This window comes from Cygnus atratus, chromosome 3 (assembly GCF_013377495.2).
Source record: "Cygnus atratus isolate AKBS03 ecotype Queensland, Australia chromosome 3, CAtr_DNAZoo_HiC_assembly, whole genome shotgun sequence".
Lineage (NCBI taxonomy): Eukaryota > Metazoa > Chordata > Aves > Anseriformes > Anatidae > Cygnus > Cygnus atratus.
In genome coordinates, this window is record NC_066364.1 from 75,463,546 (window position 1) to 75,481,143 (window position 17,598).

General features: G+C 36.8%; 1 protein-coding gene across 10 annotated transcripts in view; it reads left to right on the forward strand.

Annotated features, from left to right (window-relative positions):
- Nucleotides 1-17,598, forward strand: part of AFDN (afadin, adherens junction formation factor) — a 129,349-nt gene that overhangs the window by 69,277 nt on the left and 42,474 nt on the right. For 6 of the 10 annotated variants that reach the window (XM_050709788.1, XM_050709789.1, XM_035538642.2 and 3 more), the window contains 7 exons: nucleotides 3,310-3,330; nucleotides 4,072-4,217; nucleotides 6,918-7,012; nucleotides 9,670-9,935; nucleotides 10,432-10,575; nucleotides 13,593-13,791; nucleotides 15,664-15,767. In XM_050709788.1, coding sequence (XP_050565745.1) covers nucleotides 3,310-3,330; nucleotides 4,072-4,217; nucleotides 6,918-7,012; nucleotides 9,670-9,935; nucleotides 10,432-10,575; nucleotides 13,593-13,791; nucleotides 15,664-15,767 — 975 coding nt within the window. The remainder of the gene's footprint in view (nucleotides 1-3,309; nucleotides 3,331-4,071; nucleotides 4,218-6,917; nucleotides 7,013-9,669; nucleotides 9,936-10,431; nucleotides 10,576-13,592; nucleotides 13,792-15,663; nucleotides 15,768-17,598) is intronic. The other 4 variants (XM_035538644.2, XM_050709790.1, XM_050709791.1 and 1 more) reach the window with 1 other exon arrangement.

Here is a 17,598-nt window from a genome sequence, read left to right on the forward strand (position 1 = left end):
TGTACAGGATTAGATCCACTGGTTTGTCTACGAAACTAGACAATACCTTGCATTGTTGAAATACTGACAAATGTAGGGGTAATTTCTTAAGAACGCAAAGTTATTTCAGATATCCTTTCTAATCAGTTTTTCTAACTTTTGTCTGCAAATTTTCCTCACAGGAAAGAATACAAAATATGAAAATACATTTTTGAAATACATTTTTATATTTATTAAAACACATTCATTTGTGGCAAAAAATGCTGCCATAGTAGCCCATATAGAGCACGGACCCTACTGTGCTAGCCACTGTACAAGCATAACAAATATATCAATCCTACTGTAGAGAATTCACTATGCAAGTGTTGGAAAACAGGTTGACTAAGGGAAAAGAGGAAAGTAACACCAAAATAGTGGCACGAATGTCACAGCAATCGCAATCTGTTCAGCTTTTGTTCAGGTTTTGGAAAGGTTTAGTGGAGTTTTCAGGAGGGAGGATGTTGTAATTAGGTAGTTCTGTAAACAGTTGCAATAGGCTCTCACCTTTCACAAGAAAGAACGGGAGAAAATGCCGATGTTGAAGACATTTCACAGTAAGAAAAAAAACTAGACTTTGTATATGCTGGTGTTGATGAGAGGTTAAAGGTGGTTAGAGTATGAAGTGAAGAACTGGTACACTACTTTGAGTGTCGATGCCATTGTAAATGGATATTTGATTAAACTTGAGATGGTGTCAAAAGTTTAAAAATTTACTTCTGCTGTACAAATGATCTGCTTGTGGAAGAGTGAATTTGTTCAAGCTGGAGGGGAGATTATGACAGTAGTGGAGAATAGAAAATGCAAAGAAAATGAACATAAGCAATTTAGTTGGGAGAATGGAAGGGAAACAATGAAGGCTTCAGATATAACATGGAAGTTACAGAGCTGAATCAAAGAAAGTTACTCAGTTTATGTAACTGTGGTAAACTAGTAGCGATGACCCAAAAAAGTTTTGGGGTGAGAGGGACTGGGACAGTGGGAAAGCAAAGATAAAGCTGTACATTCTCTTTGTATTGAATTAAAATGGATAACTGTATAGCTGCTAAAAGATACTAGAGAGACAAGCTCAAGCATCAGTTTTCAAAAAAAAAATAAAATCAAAGCTCAAAAACAGAATAACTGTGAAAACGTTAATTTACAGCACTGAGAAAGACTTCCTAAATCAAGTCCAGCCTTGCAGTTGTTGCAAGCAAATGTATTTTATATAATCCTGCTGATAGTATCATGAAACTGTTAAAGTTAAGTGTCTGTCTGGACTTAGGACATTGTGAAAGGCCACTTCTCCAGCCTTGCATCTCTGTGGTTGCAATCTGGTCTTCAATCTGAAGTTTAGGGAAAACATCAACAGGGAAGTGGTAGCTGAATTTATGATTAATGGAAGACATTATCCAGTGGCAAGAAATAGACTGTAGGGAGCTGTAGTTTGAAAACTGAAGAAAAATTGGGATGAGCTTCTTCCAAATCCCAAGCTGAAAAAGCTGGAGGAACGGGGAAAACAGGAAATCACAAGTGTGATGGAAGAGTAGAACATCAGTGAAGATGCAGGCTAGAGACAACAAAATAAAATCTTAAGTAGGTTGCATTGATTCAGATGCTTGAGCTTGGTAGTCTAAGCTTTTTTCCAATTTTCCAACTTAGATGATTTTATTCTATGATTCTAAAGCTTAACCAGGAAGAATTCATTAATTTGGACCTGTTGTGGTGGGATATAAACAATACTAGCTAAGCTCTGTCAAATTACTTCATCTAGGCTGTAGAATAAGTGTGTTGATGGCTGTCACAGTTGAATTACTGTTTAATAACTTTGTGTCACAGATAGCTTTTTTTTGTATGTCTTGGCTGTAAAGCATACATGCACTGAAAGGGATCTGAGGGTGTGAAAGATGGAGAAGACAGACATGGGGCAAGGAGAAAGAGATTCCCAAAGCAGAGCAAAAGTAAAAGGAAGATGCACAAAACCTTCTACTCTACTGAAAATAAGAAAAATTAGGATCAAAACTTCTGCCCTAGACCATAAGGAGACTTGCTAACTTTCTGAAGTTACTCAGGAAGTTTTTTGCTAACAAACTTAATTTTGTGGCTTTCTGTAGTCTTTGCATTAGTGTATGTATTATAGAAGAATTCATATGGGATAGGGATAAAATTGGAGAGAGCTCTGAAAAGGCTCAGTATTTTCAATAGAAATATTGGAGTAGAAAGTTCATATAAGCAAGTCAATTTTGTGTATTCTGATTTTTTCAAATCATTCTATAGTATTTCTGATCCTCTGCAAATTTTAACAGCTCAGAAAGAGCAACATTCAGAGCAGCTCCTCTCAACCTGTATCAGCCCATCTTCAGTCAGAGTCCCTTGCTTGCTTGGTTGGAAAGGGAGAAGAAACAGAAAAGTAGCAGCTTTTTTCAGCTTTTTTTTGCCTTTTTTTTTTTGAACTCCAACTTAACTTATAGTGACAGAAAATGATATCTCAGATTTTTTTCATCTAAGCTTACTGTGATGCAGGAGTGAGGAGGGTGATATTAGAAATACAAAAGAATGAAGAGCTTAGTTTTAAATAATCAGGCAGGCGTACCTGGTGGGAGTATGTGTTTTTTTGTTTCTTTCTTTCTTTGTTCGGTTCACTCAAGTGAACGTAGCTTATATATACAAGTATTTAAGCTCTTAGTGTGATATTTCATTTGACTCTGTTTTGTTGTTTAAAATGGTCTTTTTGTTCTTTAATTGAAAAGCCATGTATTAAATCTGTGTATAGGTGTTTTATGTTAAATGTGTTTTGTGCTTTTGTTTTTCGTGTGTTTTTTGTTTTTGGTTTGCATTTTCTTTTTTGTTTTTCATTTTGTTTTTGTTTCGTTTTTCTAGTGGGGGGTTTCTGTCCCCCCTTTGTGTGTGTACATTGTCTTCATTGCAGCAGTGTGGGCAAGTAGCTCCCTGGCTGTGTTACTCATAGGGCTAGTTACCCCGCTGCCTGTGCAATGTGCTGCGAGGTCTCTGTGGTGCACTGAGTGTAGAATAACCAACTGCTCCGGGATGTCAAGTAGCATAGGGCATTCCCTAAAGTAATCACGATGTGTGGGCACTTCAGTTCTTAGCTGTCGTGCTACTAGTCCTATTGAAATAATTCCTTTTTTTTTAAAGGAGCTCAGTTGCATCACAGCTACTGATTAATGCATTTGTGTATAACTGTGAACGTAAGTGTTGTACCTTCATATTTAGTGTTTGATTTCTAAAGCTATCATGATTGTTCACAAGTTTTTCTTCTATTCTGTTTGATTTCCTTCGTCCGTTTTTCTCCAGGAGGTAGACCAGGTTGATCAGGTAGGAAATATTGCTGGGAACTGATCCTAGCTATGTTGGCTTAGCTCAGTTTCTCATGCTGCTTCCATATCAAAATACAATACTCAAACAGCTGGACTTGAACAGTTCATAACACTCATTCAGCAACTGGAACATGCAGTACTAAAATCCTTTTTTGACTTTGCAACTTTTATGGCATTCCATAATTTCTGCTTAACGCACTTCAATGTGGATATGAAATGACCAAAGTTCTTTTTCTTCCCTTTATTTTCCTTTTTGTTGTTTGTGGTTCCTATTCTTTGGATTTCATCTGAGGTTGCCTGGCCTGGCATTTGTGGTCGGGAGATGGTGAGATAGATCAGTACTTGATACTGTACCACCTGGTATCAAAGCCAGTGAGTGCAGTATCAGGGTGGCAGGGGGCAACAGGGAATACGCGCTTAAAAGCGTACAGATTACCAGATACTGCATTCAGTTAAGCTCTCAGCACTGTATAACTAGGTACTTAATGCCGTGGCTTTATTGATACCGCTATTGGCAATTTAATAGAATTTTGTATGTTCAGAGAACATTAAAATTGAACTTAGCAGTTAACAACAATTTGCAATGTTGTATATAAACATTTTGCAAATATCTGGTATCTGGGGTATGTTTGGTGAAATGGAAAAAGGTACTGGTCTATCTTTTGAAGCCTTTTTAAGCTGCAGTGTTTCATCAGAGGGCTATTTCTCTGTATTATTTCTTGCTTCTTTCTGCTTACAGAAACAGAAGAATATTGCTGGGGCACTTGCCTTTTGGATGGCAAATGCATCTGAATTACTGAATTTCATAAAGCAAGACCGAGACCTTAGCCGAATTACTGTGGATGCACAAGATGTTTTGGCACACTTGGTTCAAATGGCATTCAAGTAAGGCTAATGAACTTCTTTTTCACTTAACTTTCTATATGTTAATGTGACAGTTTATTTCTGTGTTTTTTAGAATATCTTCTCTTTTTCACAAATTTTAGTTATAGCAATAATGTCTTTCATGTCTTGCTAAATATCTGAGAGGAGGGCTTATAAGACAGACCAGACTACATTTTACAGTTTTTTGTTTTACGAATAGAGATGACTGGGCTATGCCAGGAGTTTCATCTGCATCACTTTCATGTGTTTCTTCATTAAAGGAATAACAATCTGTCTGGATTTCCCATTTTGGTATGGAAAGTTTGGTAGGCTTTGAACCATAACTAGTTGAATAAGATGTTGAGTGGCCAGTCACTGTTTTTAGTACTAAGTTTCTGTAGCTTGAAGTTTGAGGTTTTCTTCTGTAGTTTGATACTTGAATTTTTTTTGGTTAGCATTTGTTAAAACACATAGCTTTAATCTCAGGGCATTTAGAGAACTGCTTAATATTTTGTAGTTATTCTTGTGTTAGTTAGCGAACTAATTTAAGCAACACTTTATCTCATAGTTTAAGGTTTTTTAGAGGTATGGAGAAAGATTAGGTTTTCTGATAGTGTTTAAGTCTAGTGTTTAAGTACATGGACCTAAATATTTATGGGCTTGTAATGTAATGAACCTTGTGCTCTTCGGGGCTTCTGATTAAATTAATAATCTACTCCTTTCATAAATAACAATTTGCACAATGTTTTTCTTAAAAACATAATGTAAAGACAAGTTTAGGCTTGGAGTAAAATCAACCCATGTTAGTCAACTCAAGTAATTACAGTACTGATTAAAAGAAAAATTAAATGAGGTACCCAGTGGGAAGGGAAATCCTCTGAGGAAAGGTTGCTCAAATAAAGATATCCTCAAACAAAGATAACAGCACTGAGTGAGCACGGTGATAATCAGCAAGAAAGGCTTAATTTTTGTCCTTTTAGTTTTATTTTTTAAGCCAGTATTGAACAAGTGTTTTTCAGCAAATTTGCCTTTGAAACTAATGTTTAGAGAAGGCTTAGTGTACCTTGGTTGGCTTGTACACACCCTTCCCCCATTTGTAGGGTGTTTATTTTAGATACAAGCACAATAGATACTTTTTTAGATAAAAGCACAAATACAGGCTGGGCGGAGAACAGGTTGAGAGCAGCCTTGATGAGAAGGTCCAGGGGGTGGTGGTTAATGTGTGCACGTAATCCAAGGTGCGTGTTTTCTTGAAAAAACATGATTCTTATTAAGTTAGTAGCTTGTGTAATTTCTATAGTTTATTATTATTATTATTAGAAACATCTAGATTAAGAACATGCTTCTCTACTCAGCACTTCAGACGTTTTGTCTAGTATTTACTCAAATGGGCTTAATGGCTTGGGATTGATTATTAAAGAGCTTTGTACTTTGTGATACTTTACCATCCCTTCCAGAACATTCAACGAATATCAGAGAAACGCTAAACTACTTTGCATGTACTAGCACAGATTTTTTTTAAAAAAAAGGAGAATTATGGGTAAATAAGATATAGTAAGTAGCTATTTTGACAGTCTTTCCATTTTTATATCATCTCTAAGTGACTAATAACTGTTAATGAACCTATGCCTCTTCACCACAGATCACTTTTAATTGATGTCTTGCTACTTCTGTTTTCAATGACTGTCTAGCTAACTGAATACTTCCATGGCTGGAAAGAAATGGCATTGTATTTTACTCTGTACATGAGCAGGCTGGATGAGAAATGGTATTTATGAATTTTGGCTGTGAGTGAATTCTCCCCTAAGTGCACTGTAACATGGAAGATTTCAAATGGATGTATTACACTTTAGGATAAAAGAGCTGTGAAATGTATTTTTAGAAGACAAATAAGGAAGCATAACAGAAGCATGAAAAGAAAGAAGTCTGCTGTGAAGATGTTATTTGATGGCAGTAACTGGCATATACCAGAGTTGGTTGAAATTGCCATCCCTTTTGTTGTCTAGATGAAAATGTTACCAGAAACAGAAAGGGGAATAGTAGAAATCCATGAACTATTTTCCTTTGTCTATGTAATTAAAATTTGATTCCCTTTTAGTTTCAGTTCTTAACAAAAAAAAATGCATAAATGATTTGCAATAAAGCAGTGTTAAAGAAAATGTTTAATTATTAGAAGTGAAAGAATACTAAAAATTTTCATTTCACTGGTTTGAAAGAGAAATGCAAGAGTGAAAGATTCCTTGTCACAGAAGACTGGGACCATTTCAGGATCTTGTGCATTGGCTCAGAACAGGAAAATTATGTTTAGTGCTCTTCTTGGTAGATTTTAAAATGGAAAAAGTGCATTTCTATTCAGGGGAAAATTACTTTTTTAATCTTACAGACCTAAAGATTGGCCTGACAGCATTCTTTGTGTAGCATATGACCTTCTCTTATGTTTGTGGTAGCAATATTGTGTTTTAGTGGCTCTTTGTTCCCTGATGATCTAATTCTTCTTCCAGTATTTCTAGGAAAGTCATAGGAGAACTGGTTTCTCTGTATCCTTTTAAAAAAATATTACTTGGATCACTATAGTAACAGACCTAAGACTGATTTCAGCAATTTTGTAATTTTCCAGATCTCTTATTTAGAAGCATTAATAATAAACGTATAAAAAATGTAAATGTTTAAATGTTCTTTTTTTTCCCTTCTTCCCTCCCTACCCCCATTCCTCCCTTCCAGGTACCTCGTTCATTGTCTGCAGTCAGAGCTTAATAACTATATGCCAGCGTTCCTTGATGATCCAGAGGAAAATAATCCTCAGAGGCCTAAAATAGGTTAGACTGCTTGAACTTTTCTTGTGTATTCTAAACCATGCAATTAATAACGAATAAATAGAATTCTTCTTAACAATGATATGACAAATACAAGTTGCCCTAACCTGTGAGAGAGTTATCATTCATAACAAACTGATTCAAACAGGAAAGGACAGTAACGGCATATGACTGATCTGTATTGGCTTTTAAAATCACAGGGGGAACTTCTGGATGTCATCTAATCTATCCTAATGCTCAAGGCAGATTCAGCTGGATCAGGTTGTTCAGAGTATTGCCCAACTGAGTTTTTCAATCTCCATTCAAGGATGGAGATTCCATAACATCTGAGTAACCTGTTCCAACATTTGACCATCCTCTTGGTGGAAATATTTTTAATATATCTAGTTGGAATCTCCAATGCTCCAATTTTTGTTTGTTGCCTGTTGCTCTGTTATCACTGTGCACCTTTCACAGGTGTCTAGTTGTTAACCCTCCTTTTAGACAGGCGAAGACAGCAGGAAGCTCTGCCCTTAGCCTGCTCTTTCCTCAGAATGAACCAAATCCACTTCTCCTTCCCTCTTTTATGTCCTTTTTTCCAGCCCCCTAATCATCTTGGTGGCTCACTTCTGAGTTTGCTCCATTAAATCAGTATCTTCCTTGTGCTGGGGAGTCTAAAACTGGATGCTTTGCTCCATGCAGTCTCACAAATGCTGAATGGATAGGAAGGATCACTTCCCTCCCTTCTGCTGGCTGCACTGCTGCTAACTTAACAGCTTAGTATGCAACTGGCCACCTTCCAGGCCAGGATATTCAACTTAATGTTTACCAGGTTCTCTTCATCATTTTCTGGAAGACTGCTTTCCATGCAGATGGCGCCCAGCTATGCTGTTGCAGATATACCTTCCCAGAAGCCTTTGAACTTCATGAAGTTCCTGTCAGCTCATTACTCCAGCCTCTTGAGGTCCTTCTGAATAATAACCCTACCCTTCAGTATGTCAATATTTCCCCCCAGCTTGGTATCTTATGTGAACTTGCTGAGAATGCACTCCATCCAGTCACACAGGTCACTAATTAAGTCATTAAACAGTATCAATCCCAGCCTTAATCTATGAAGGAATCCACTTAATAGCTGGGTACTAATAACTATTAATGCTGGACTATATAACCACGAATCCACCAAGTCCAGTGATCCAGACACTTCTCTACCTGAGTTATCATCTGCTTATCCAGTCTTATTTCAATGATTTCAGTATTAGGATGCTGTGGAAAAATCTGACAAAAGTCTTGCTAAAGGGCAAGGCAAGGAACAACATCCACTGCTGTCCCCTTGTCTACTAAGGCAGTCATCTTACCACTGAAGGCAGTCAGGTTGGTCATGCATAATTTGCCCTTGGTAAATCCATGCTAGCTCTTCCAAAACACCTCGTATGTATGCTTTGGAAGCGGCTTGTACTAGGATTTACCTCATAACCTTCCCAGGGACTAAAGTTAAGCTGGCTGGCCTTGCAGATCCCTGGTCCTTATTTTTGCCCTTCGTGAAAATGGATGCAATGCCTCTTTCCAGTCATCAGGATGCTCCTCCATTATCATAGTACTTTAATAATAATAGCTCTGCAATGATGTCAGCCAGTTTCCTCACCAATTTGAGATGCATCCTGTCTGACCCTGTAGACTAACTACCATGTCCAGTCAGATGAAGTAGTCCTTTATTTGATCTTCCTCTACTGCTATGCCCACAGCCTCTGCTACTATGCACAAAGGACCTTACTAGTGAAAACTAAACAAATTAAAAAAAGAATAAAATGAAGTACTTCAGCTTCTTTTTTTTTATGTCTGTTAGTAGGTACTTAGCTCCACTGAGCAATGGGTCCACATTTTCCTTAGCTTTCAATAAGCTGCTGGTGAATTTAATAGAAGCCATTCTTGTTGCACTTTGCATCCTTTGCTGCTAGTTTCAATTTTCACAGGTATTTGGCTTTCTAAATGTCATGCTTGCATTGTTTCTGTGTTCCTATCAGGTAACCCATCCCCACTTCCACCTTTGTATTTCTTTGTTGTGTTTGAGCTCCGTTGGGAGTTCCTTGTTTTCTGCCATGCTTGCTAGATTTTCTGCCCATTAGAACTGACTGTTCTTGTGCTTTGGTTCTAAATGATCAGCCAGCTATCTTGGGCCCCTTTGCCCTCCAGGGCAGTCTCCCGTGCCTGAACATGCCAATCTGAATAGATGAATCAAAGTATTCCCTCCTGAAGTCTGGAACTGTAATTCTATTATTTGTCTTTTTTTCTGTCAGGATTTTGAACCCCTACATCTTAGAGGCACTGCAGCCAAAGCAGCCTTCAGCTTTCATTTCTCCAACCTCTTCCTAGTTTGAGCCATAGGTCCATCAGAGTATGTCGTTGTAGCTAGCCTGTCAGTCACTTGCCTTTACTTACTTTCACTTCAGGAGTTAAATATTTATTTCAGCTGTCAGTTTAATGTTGCTTAATCTTGAAAGCCATTAAAGAGATATGAAGCAATACATTTATTTCTGAAGGTGTGTGGAACTTAAACTCATGTAGGTTCTACTTAGTATTCATTAACTTGGGTTGAGTGTCCATATGTCTAAGTATGTATGGCCTAAACCAGTTGTATGTATATCGTGGTATGTGAATTGACTTGCTTTGTTTTATCTCTGTAGATGATGTGCTGCATACGTTGACTGGAGCTATGTCCCTGTTGCGACGATGTAGAGTGAATGCTGCGCTGACTATACAGCTCTTCTCCCAGTTGTTTCATTTTATCAACATGTGGCTTTTTAACAGACTAGTTACAGCCCCAGATTCAGGGCTGTGTTCACATTATTGGGGAGCTATTGTTCGTCAACAGTTGGGCCATATTGAAGCCTGGGCAGAAAAACAAGGTTTAGAACTGGCTGCTGATTGCCACCTAAGCAGAATAGTGCAGGTGAGTGTATTTCTGATTAACACTTGTCACAATTCTGTATTTGAAAAGAATGTTTCTCCATTGTATGTTCCTAGAGAACAGCATGTAGGTGAGCATAGTTTGTATGAGTTTATTCTGGACTGTTGGGATAGCGTGTAAAGATACAAAATGTATGTTCAACCTCATTAATATTAAAACTATAAGTAAAATTGATACTTGGTGATTTTAGCCAACATGCTGTTCTATTTCTGTTTATAACACTAAGTTAAATAAACACTGAAAAAGACAAGAGTACCTGGAAAAATCAGTATGCCTCTTTTGCGATAGGTTTAGTGTTCATTTGTCTTACAGGTGCAGGAGGTGTATTTAGTGGTTGTTTGGGGGATATTTAAGTTGCTTTTGTAGCAAATCTGGCTTCTTGCTTTGTTTATGGTCTCTTTACTAAAGAAAACTCTGAAGCAAGACTTAAGGTTTCATTCTCATTTGGATTTGTCTACTATGACTTTTTTCCCCTCAGGCAACCACGTTGCTTACGATGGACAAGTACTCACATGCAGATGTTCCAAATATTAACAGTACTTGCTTTAAGCTGAATTCTCTGCAGCTACAAGCTTTGTTGCAGAATTATCACTGTGCTCCAGATGAACCACTTATCCCAACAGTAAGTCTCTTCTATCACTTGCTGCACTATTTAACATACCTGAGGAACATAGGCTAGGTGAAAACACCATGGCTGAAAATAGCTATCTTGTTGTTGTTGATTGATTTGGAATTGTTAGAAAAAGAGTCAGAGCAGGCAGTCTGCAGGCAGTCTACAGTAAGCAGCATTGGTGCTACTGGCATGCTTCTGACCACCAACTTTGTGTATACTTCACTGCAGCTCAAGCAGGATATTAACAAATCTTTCAGGCACCAAATCAGAAGGTATGGTAACACCTATACATCTTGAGCAAACTCAGGGAGGTGTAGCTGCACTTTACAGAATTTGTGGATGAAATCCAGTAAGGTGGTAGAAAAGAGGCACAAAGAGCACTCCACTTCAAAAAGCGAGCTCTGTGTATAACCACAAGGAACAAAGACTGAAATTTTGACTGTAGAGATCAAATGAAAGAAGCTGGAACACTTTTTTTCCTTTTTTTTAACATGTAGAACATGAAAATCTGTGAATCTTGAATCCTTTCATAAAGCAGTGGACAACACCTTTGGATACATTGATACAAGAAACTTACAACTCTTACGTGTAGATGTGTTTGTATGTGTGTATATGTATATATGCATACACATACATACGTTGCTTTCTGCATTGGTTATTATCTTGCTATTTAAGATGAGATTCCAACTCTTATCCATGGGAAGAATCTTCTTGACAAAAGTCAAAAGAGGTTTTTTGTTCCTTGCAGAAGTGTAATCATATGTGAATGAGAATTCTTGAGGTAAAACATGATTACAGGACAGCTGACTGAAATCAAAAGTCTAAAAAGGTGGTGATAATCCAATTTTTATGCAACTGAATCCATTGTGTACAAAGAGTGTTTTTTAATAACTGTGGATGTATCACTTTATTAAATCAAAGGTACTAATACAATGGTTCTAAAGGTCTTTACTTGACTTGTGGTTTGGGTACAGTTGATTTTTATATATTGATTACCAAACCCGAAAGTCTTTTGCTGAAGAACATAGCTTATATTTCCTGTTTACACAAGTAGAATTCCACTTTTTTAATTATTGTTCTCTAGGGACCTCAAAGAACCACAGTACTAATTGTGGTAGAGGAGGATTATAGTGTCAGAGGAGGATTATAGTATGGCTAGTTTTCCCTGTTGCAATGAAGTGCTATTTGGTACTTCTTTGTTCCTTGCTATTAAAAAGACGTGTACATTCAAACCCTGATTTACTGCTGCCAAAGCTGAAAAATTTCACGTCTTGGAATCTGCTCAAAGGAATGTAAGTGTATTTATGCTTACATATTTTAGTTTGACGTAATCCTTTTAGAAATTAGCACCTTTTACAGTAAAAAAAAAAAGCTTTTCTCAGAGAGCACTTCCTAAAGACAGTCTGGATTTATCTGACTTCCCCCTTGAAATTTGCTGAAACTGAACGTTCGAATGGGAATACATGTATGTTTTTGTCATGCCTGTATGCTGCTTTGTGCCCAAGTAATAAAGTTGTTACACTAGGCTTACATATTTGGAGTGGCGCAATAGCATAACAGGAATGAGATTAAGACCCGATTGCCAAGCTGGTTTTGGGAGCCAAGTAGAAGCTGTAGAATGAAACTGGAAATCACACACAAATCTTGAGTAAAGCGAATACTTACAGTTAGGTAATCTGCGTGGAATATCTGTAGCAGCTTCAGGTAAATGAATTGTAGTAATTACAACTCAATGCCAGGAAAACCATACATCTCAGGGGTAAGTTCTATTCCAAAAACAATGCTAGCAGTAAAGTTACATTTAGGTATTGATTCTTCCTGTTCGGTTAGATTCAGTGATGAGTCAAATGAGAGGTGATTCCTTGGTTCCTAAGGAAAACTGCATAACTTTGAAGACACCAAGTGCTTGAGAAGGATGAGTTGTATCACTTTAATAGTTGCCTGTTTTATTTTTCCTGTACAATGCAAAGGTAATAACTGAAAACTTTCATGTTAAAACTTGTTTTTACCTGCCTAAGGCATTTAAAGTAACAGAAAAACAAAGGAACTGTTGGGGTGAGGGGAGGGTGGGAGAGAGCAGCCTTTTCATTGTGTACTCGTGAGTAATTTGGGATGAATAGAAGCATACAGAAACTGCATGCTGGTTGGACCTTTTTGTGAAGTTGTTAGGAAATTGATTTTTGTTAACTTCTGTATTAATCTTATCAATCCATACAATCTAGTGATAGGTACCCTGTTGAAATCTTACAGTTCTCAGAAATGTAGTAGGAAGACTGCTGCACACTGTGCCACCACCGTAGCTACAACGTGAAGACCATACCAGTTTCACAGAACTTTCTGCAATACTAAGCAGAACAGTTGAGTGCCAAATGTAATATCTGCAGCTCCTTGCTGCACCTTGAGTGATTCTACTCTATGTCCCTATGCTTCTACTGTTATTTTAAAAATAGTTATCTATCTTAACGGGGTTCTCTGTACTGCACTGAGCTCACAGGGCGTGTAGAATTAAAGACTTCGTTCTATAAACCTTCCAAACTAGGCAACTGTATATGCCATTGGCCCTTTATGGGGTATGTGTGTCCTGATGGAGCTGAAAATACCGGTTTACATAAGTCATATGTTTCTTTCCTATATATTTAGTCTTACAGAGTATACTCAACAAATTGTCAAAATTTTAAAGTTGCCTGTGATTCCAACTTGCCTCTTGAACATGCACATTCTAGATTAGATATTTTTTAAATGCACTTGTCCTATCAAGTACAAATGTGACACAGTTTTTGAAAACACTGAAATAAAAACAAATGCTGTCGAATTTTATTTGCTAACTGTACTATCTATGGGATTTGACAAATAAAGCAGTGCAGCATCCTTTGTGTACAAAGTGGAGCCAAAGAAGTTTCATCTCTGATATTCAATTTCCCAGATTCTTTTCATGAAGTCTTAATGTTTTCTTATTTTATTTTTTCCTTAAAGGGGTTATTTTAAATTTTCATTATAATAACAGTGTCTTTCTACTTTCTGTCCAGGAGCTGATAGAAAATGTAGTAACTGTTGCAGAAAATACGGCTGATGAACTTGCTCGCAGCGATGGCAGAGAAGTCCAGTTGGAAGAGGACCCCGACTTACAGCTGCCTTTTCTTTTACCAGAAGATGGCTATTCTTGTGATGTTGTCAGAAATGTTCCAAGTGGTTTACAAGAATTCTTGGATCCTCTGTGTCAGAGAGGTCAGTTCTTCTGTTTTATGATGAGTTTCATTTTTGGTGTAGTGAGCACAGAATGCAAAATACATTTTAGTTAATTGTAAATGACTTTCTCTTTATGTGTATTTCGATTTTTTTATAGCGTATTGTCTAATTTTGCAACCCATAAAAGCTATACAGTGTTCTTGAATTCTTATACTTTTTCCCCATCCCTTTCATTTGCTTTCAAGGTTCTGAGAAAGCACTGCTTAGTTACTAGTGTCTACTGACATTTGGCTTTGCCTTTGCTCCAAAAGGTTTTTGTTCTGTTTTGTTAGTTTTTATTTTGGTGCTAGAACTGCAAAAAAAAAAAATACATAAATGTAAATTTTGTAATACTTCAGTAATATCACCAGTCTTTTAAAGCTAATGAGAATTAAATAGTTTAGGCAATTTTTTACGTGTAAACTGCTTTCATATAACATTAAAAAACACTTAAGCTTAAAATAATTCGTTAATGTTCATCTCACTGTAAGAATATATGGCTTGGGAATTTGCAGTCTAAACAAATTTCAAATGAGGAGCAGAGAGAGCTAGTATGGTTGGGTAAATCAAACTTGAGAAAGCAAAGTAGTGGGTCTGACTCACGGCAATTATCGTAATTTGTTCAACCACTATGCTTATCTTGTGCTACTCAATTTTATTACATTTTTTTGTTACATAATTTCTTAAGTTTTCTGTTTTAAAATGGTTGTTCAAAACCTTCCACAGAAATATCGTGACAGGCAGAACAGAAGAGGAAGCTGTATACGAAGCAGAACTACTGTGTCCAACAGAAGTTTTGCAATTGTCAGTTCCAGCTTAGTTTATAGAAATGCCATATTCTTGCATTTAAAAACAAACAAACCCCCCCAAAAAAACAACAAAAACAACAACAAAAAAAAACCCACAATTGCTAGGAAACTGAGTGTTTGGAAAGTGAGTTACAGAGGATATAGTCTTGAGACTGAAGAGGACTAGCAGAATAAAGTAATGAGGAAGTATAATTCATTTGCTTTAAAAATCTCTGTATAGTTATTGCATACAAGGCCTTTTTTGATGCGTATATGCAAATTTTTACTTTTAAGGTATCTCTTAAATTATTCTAAGTGACTGGTTTGCAGTAAATCAGTGTAAACCGAATTGCTGAAAGATGATCTTTGTGAAGAGGAAAAGCTCATCTTTTTGGATGATGTGATTTGTAATCAGACTAATGTGGATTTTCACCCTCCTTGATTTAGGAGAGAACAATGGATAACTTTCAAAAATAAAATAATGAAATCACCTGACTGAAGCGCCTCATTTAAATTTCTGTCTCTGACACAGACATTGCCAATGGACAAAGCACCAGCCTAGCCTCTCAGTTAATGTAGTTATTTATTTTTTATTCTAGAAATTGCTGTGTAAATAAAACCCTGTTTTTAGTGGCAGAATTGCACTGAATATTAGTCTAGGCAAAGCTTCACTTCTGCCAAATTTAAGCTTAGACTGGCTAGTTAGACTCTGTGCAAAGCAGAAGCTTTCCATGGTGCTGTCTTATTCTGAGTGATAGCTGCTCATGTTCTACAAGAGGGCTTGATATTTCACATCTCCTGTTGGTAGAAGCTGTATTTTACAGCCCGAGAGCTTTTTATGAGCTCTTAATGTTTTCAAATAAACGTTTCGCAGAAGCAGCAGCTGTAGAAGTATAAAATTTTGTAGGTTTCATAAAATTGTAGTGAAGCACCTAATTGCATATAAGATACAAGATTACACATACTTCGAAATATAAAAAAGATGAATACTTCTGTTTGATTATTTCCTGGTGGCAGGCTATTTGATTTTAATTAATCTGTTGACAAAATACCAAGGCTATGTTAACATTACTTTCTCCTTCAGGTTTTTGTAGACTAATACCTCATCCACGGTCACCAGGCACATGGACAATATACTTTGAAGGTGCAGACTATGAAAGTCACCTGTCACATGAGAATGCTGAGCTAGTAAGTATTAATTCAGGGAATAACGGTGAAAATTGAATAGTGATTTCTTGGTAAGCCATTGTGTTGCGTGTGGTAAGTTTTAATTCTTGTCAGGAGGAACAGGCTTAATTAAACATGTAGTTCATGAGTGATTTGGTAAATTTAAGGAACTATTTGCAGATTTTTGTGAGTCAGGTGGGGTGTTTTTTTTTAGGTTGTTGCATGATAGAATTCTCACATAAGATTGTTTGTTGTGTTCCCCCACCACTTTGGAGTAAACAGCAAAGAAACTCCTTTTAAACACTGGCAAAAGTGTATATGGACGTGTATCTGTAAATAACCGTTAATGTGACTGTAAACTGGAATTTACCTGTCTTCCTAAGGCCCTCTAAGAGAAATGCTTACTCCTCGGTATTCAGAGGGACTTGAAAGCTTCATTTGCTCTGTTCAGAACCCAGCATTTGTTAGATGACATTATGTCATCTAGCATCCTGAAGAATGTGTTTGGGCCTCAGTCCCAAAACAGAAGAGAGCATCTCCTAAATCTATAGATGATGCATCAGTCCTGAAATGATTTGCTCTTCCTCTTCCCTTTGTTGCTCTAAAGAAATGCATTTTTTTAGAACTAGTGGAATCAAAAGTCATCTGAAGTTATGTACTAGGTACTTGCTGTTCCTCAAACTAAGAAAAAGTAGAGTTCTGGCCAGTGTGCCTTAAAAAGCTACACAGAGAAATGCAAGATGCTACTATTTAATTCCTCTACCGAAATCAATACCCTTTAAGATGGTCCAGGTAACAGAATTTAGGCATTCTTCTCTGGTGCATATATGTTAATTGAATGTGCCATGTTTGAGAGCACAGTAAGTCTGTTCATGGTGGTGGCCCACACACCACCTCTTGGTGCAACATGTCCACATAATCTAAACATTGGGTAAACATCCCCTTTTATAGTTGGTGAGGTAGTCAGGGGTATTGCCTAGGATAGGTCGTCCTTCTCAGATCTTCACTGAAGAATTTCTTCTATTGTTAGACAAAAAGTAAAATCAGGTATAGACTAATTATGATGTTATGTTCCCAGTGGCTAACTTTTTCCAGTGTGTATGGTTTTTTTTTGACTTAGTTTAATAAATTTTCTACTTAAATTAATGGAGTAAATCCTGATTACAGTAGAAGCAGATTCTGTACTTCTGCAGACTTTGGCACAAGAGTGCTAGAATCTTACTAGTTTGAAATCTACTTGCTTTTGTAGTATTTGAACTTACTCAGTGTCAATATTTTTTAAATTAATTTCCTTTGCTTTATTTCTACTTTCTCATGGGTCTTGTGGAGCTTGCACTTGGCGGGTTTTAATATGAATACAAACTAGGTTGCACATGAATAAATTTATATGCTTCAGCTAAATAAGACTGGCAACTTTTTGAGAGCAGGGAACTGGCAATATTGCAAAGATGCAAATAAATTACTGAAAATGTTTGCGGGGGGTTGAGTTTTATTTGACTTACGTAGTTTTCAGAAGTGAAAATTTTCTGAACATTCTTTTAAGGCTTCAACTCTTTGCCTTTAAAACTAATTAGCCCTTTAATATCTTTTCAAAATTATCTTCTAGATAAAGTATTACAAACTGAGCTCCATGTAGATTACCGTCATCTTTTTAACAGTGGCATACTGAGTCGGTACTTTGGCTTTCATTAAAAGAAAACATTTTATAATGTTTTATAGACATTACATTTGTACACATTAACATTTCAAATAGTGAATAAGTAATCATCTCTTTACTGAATTGGAGGAGAACAGTAGGTAGATTTCATAACTTTGTTAGTGTTCAGAACACAGATGCAATACTTGATAACGT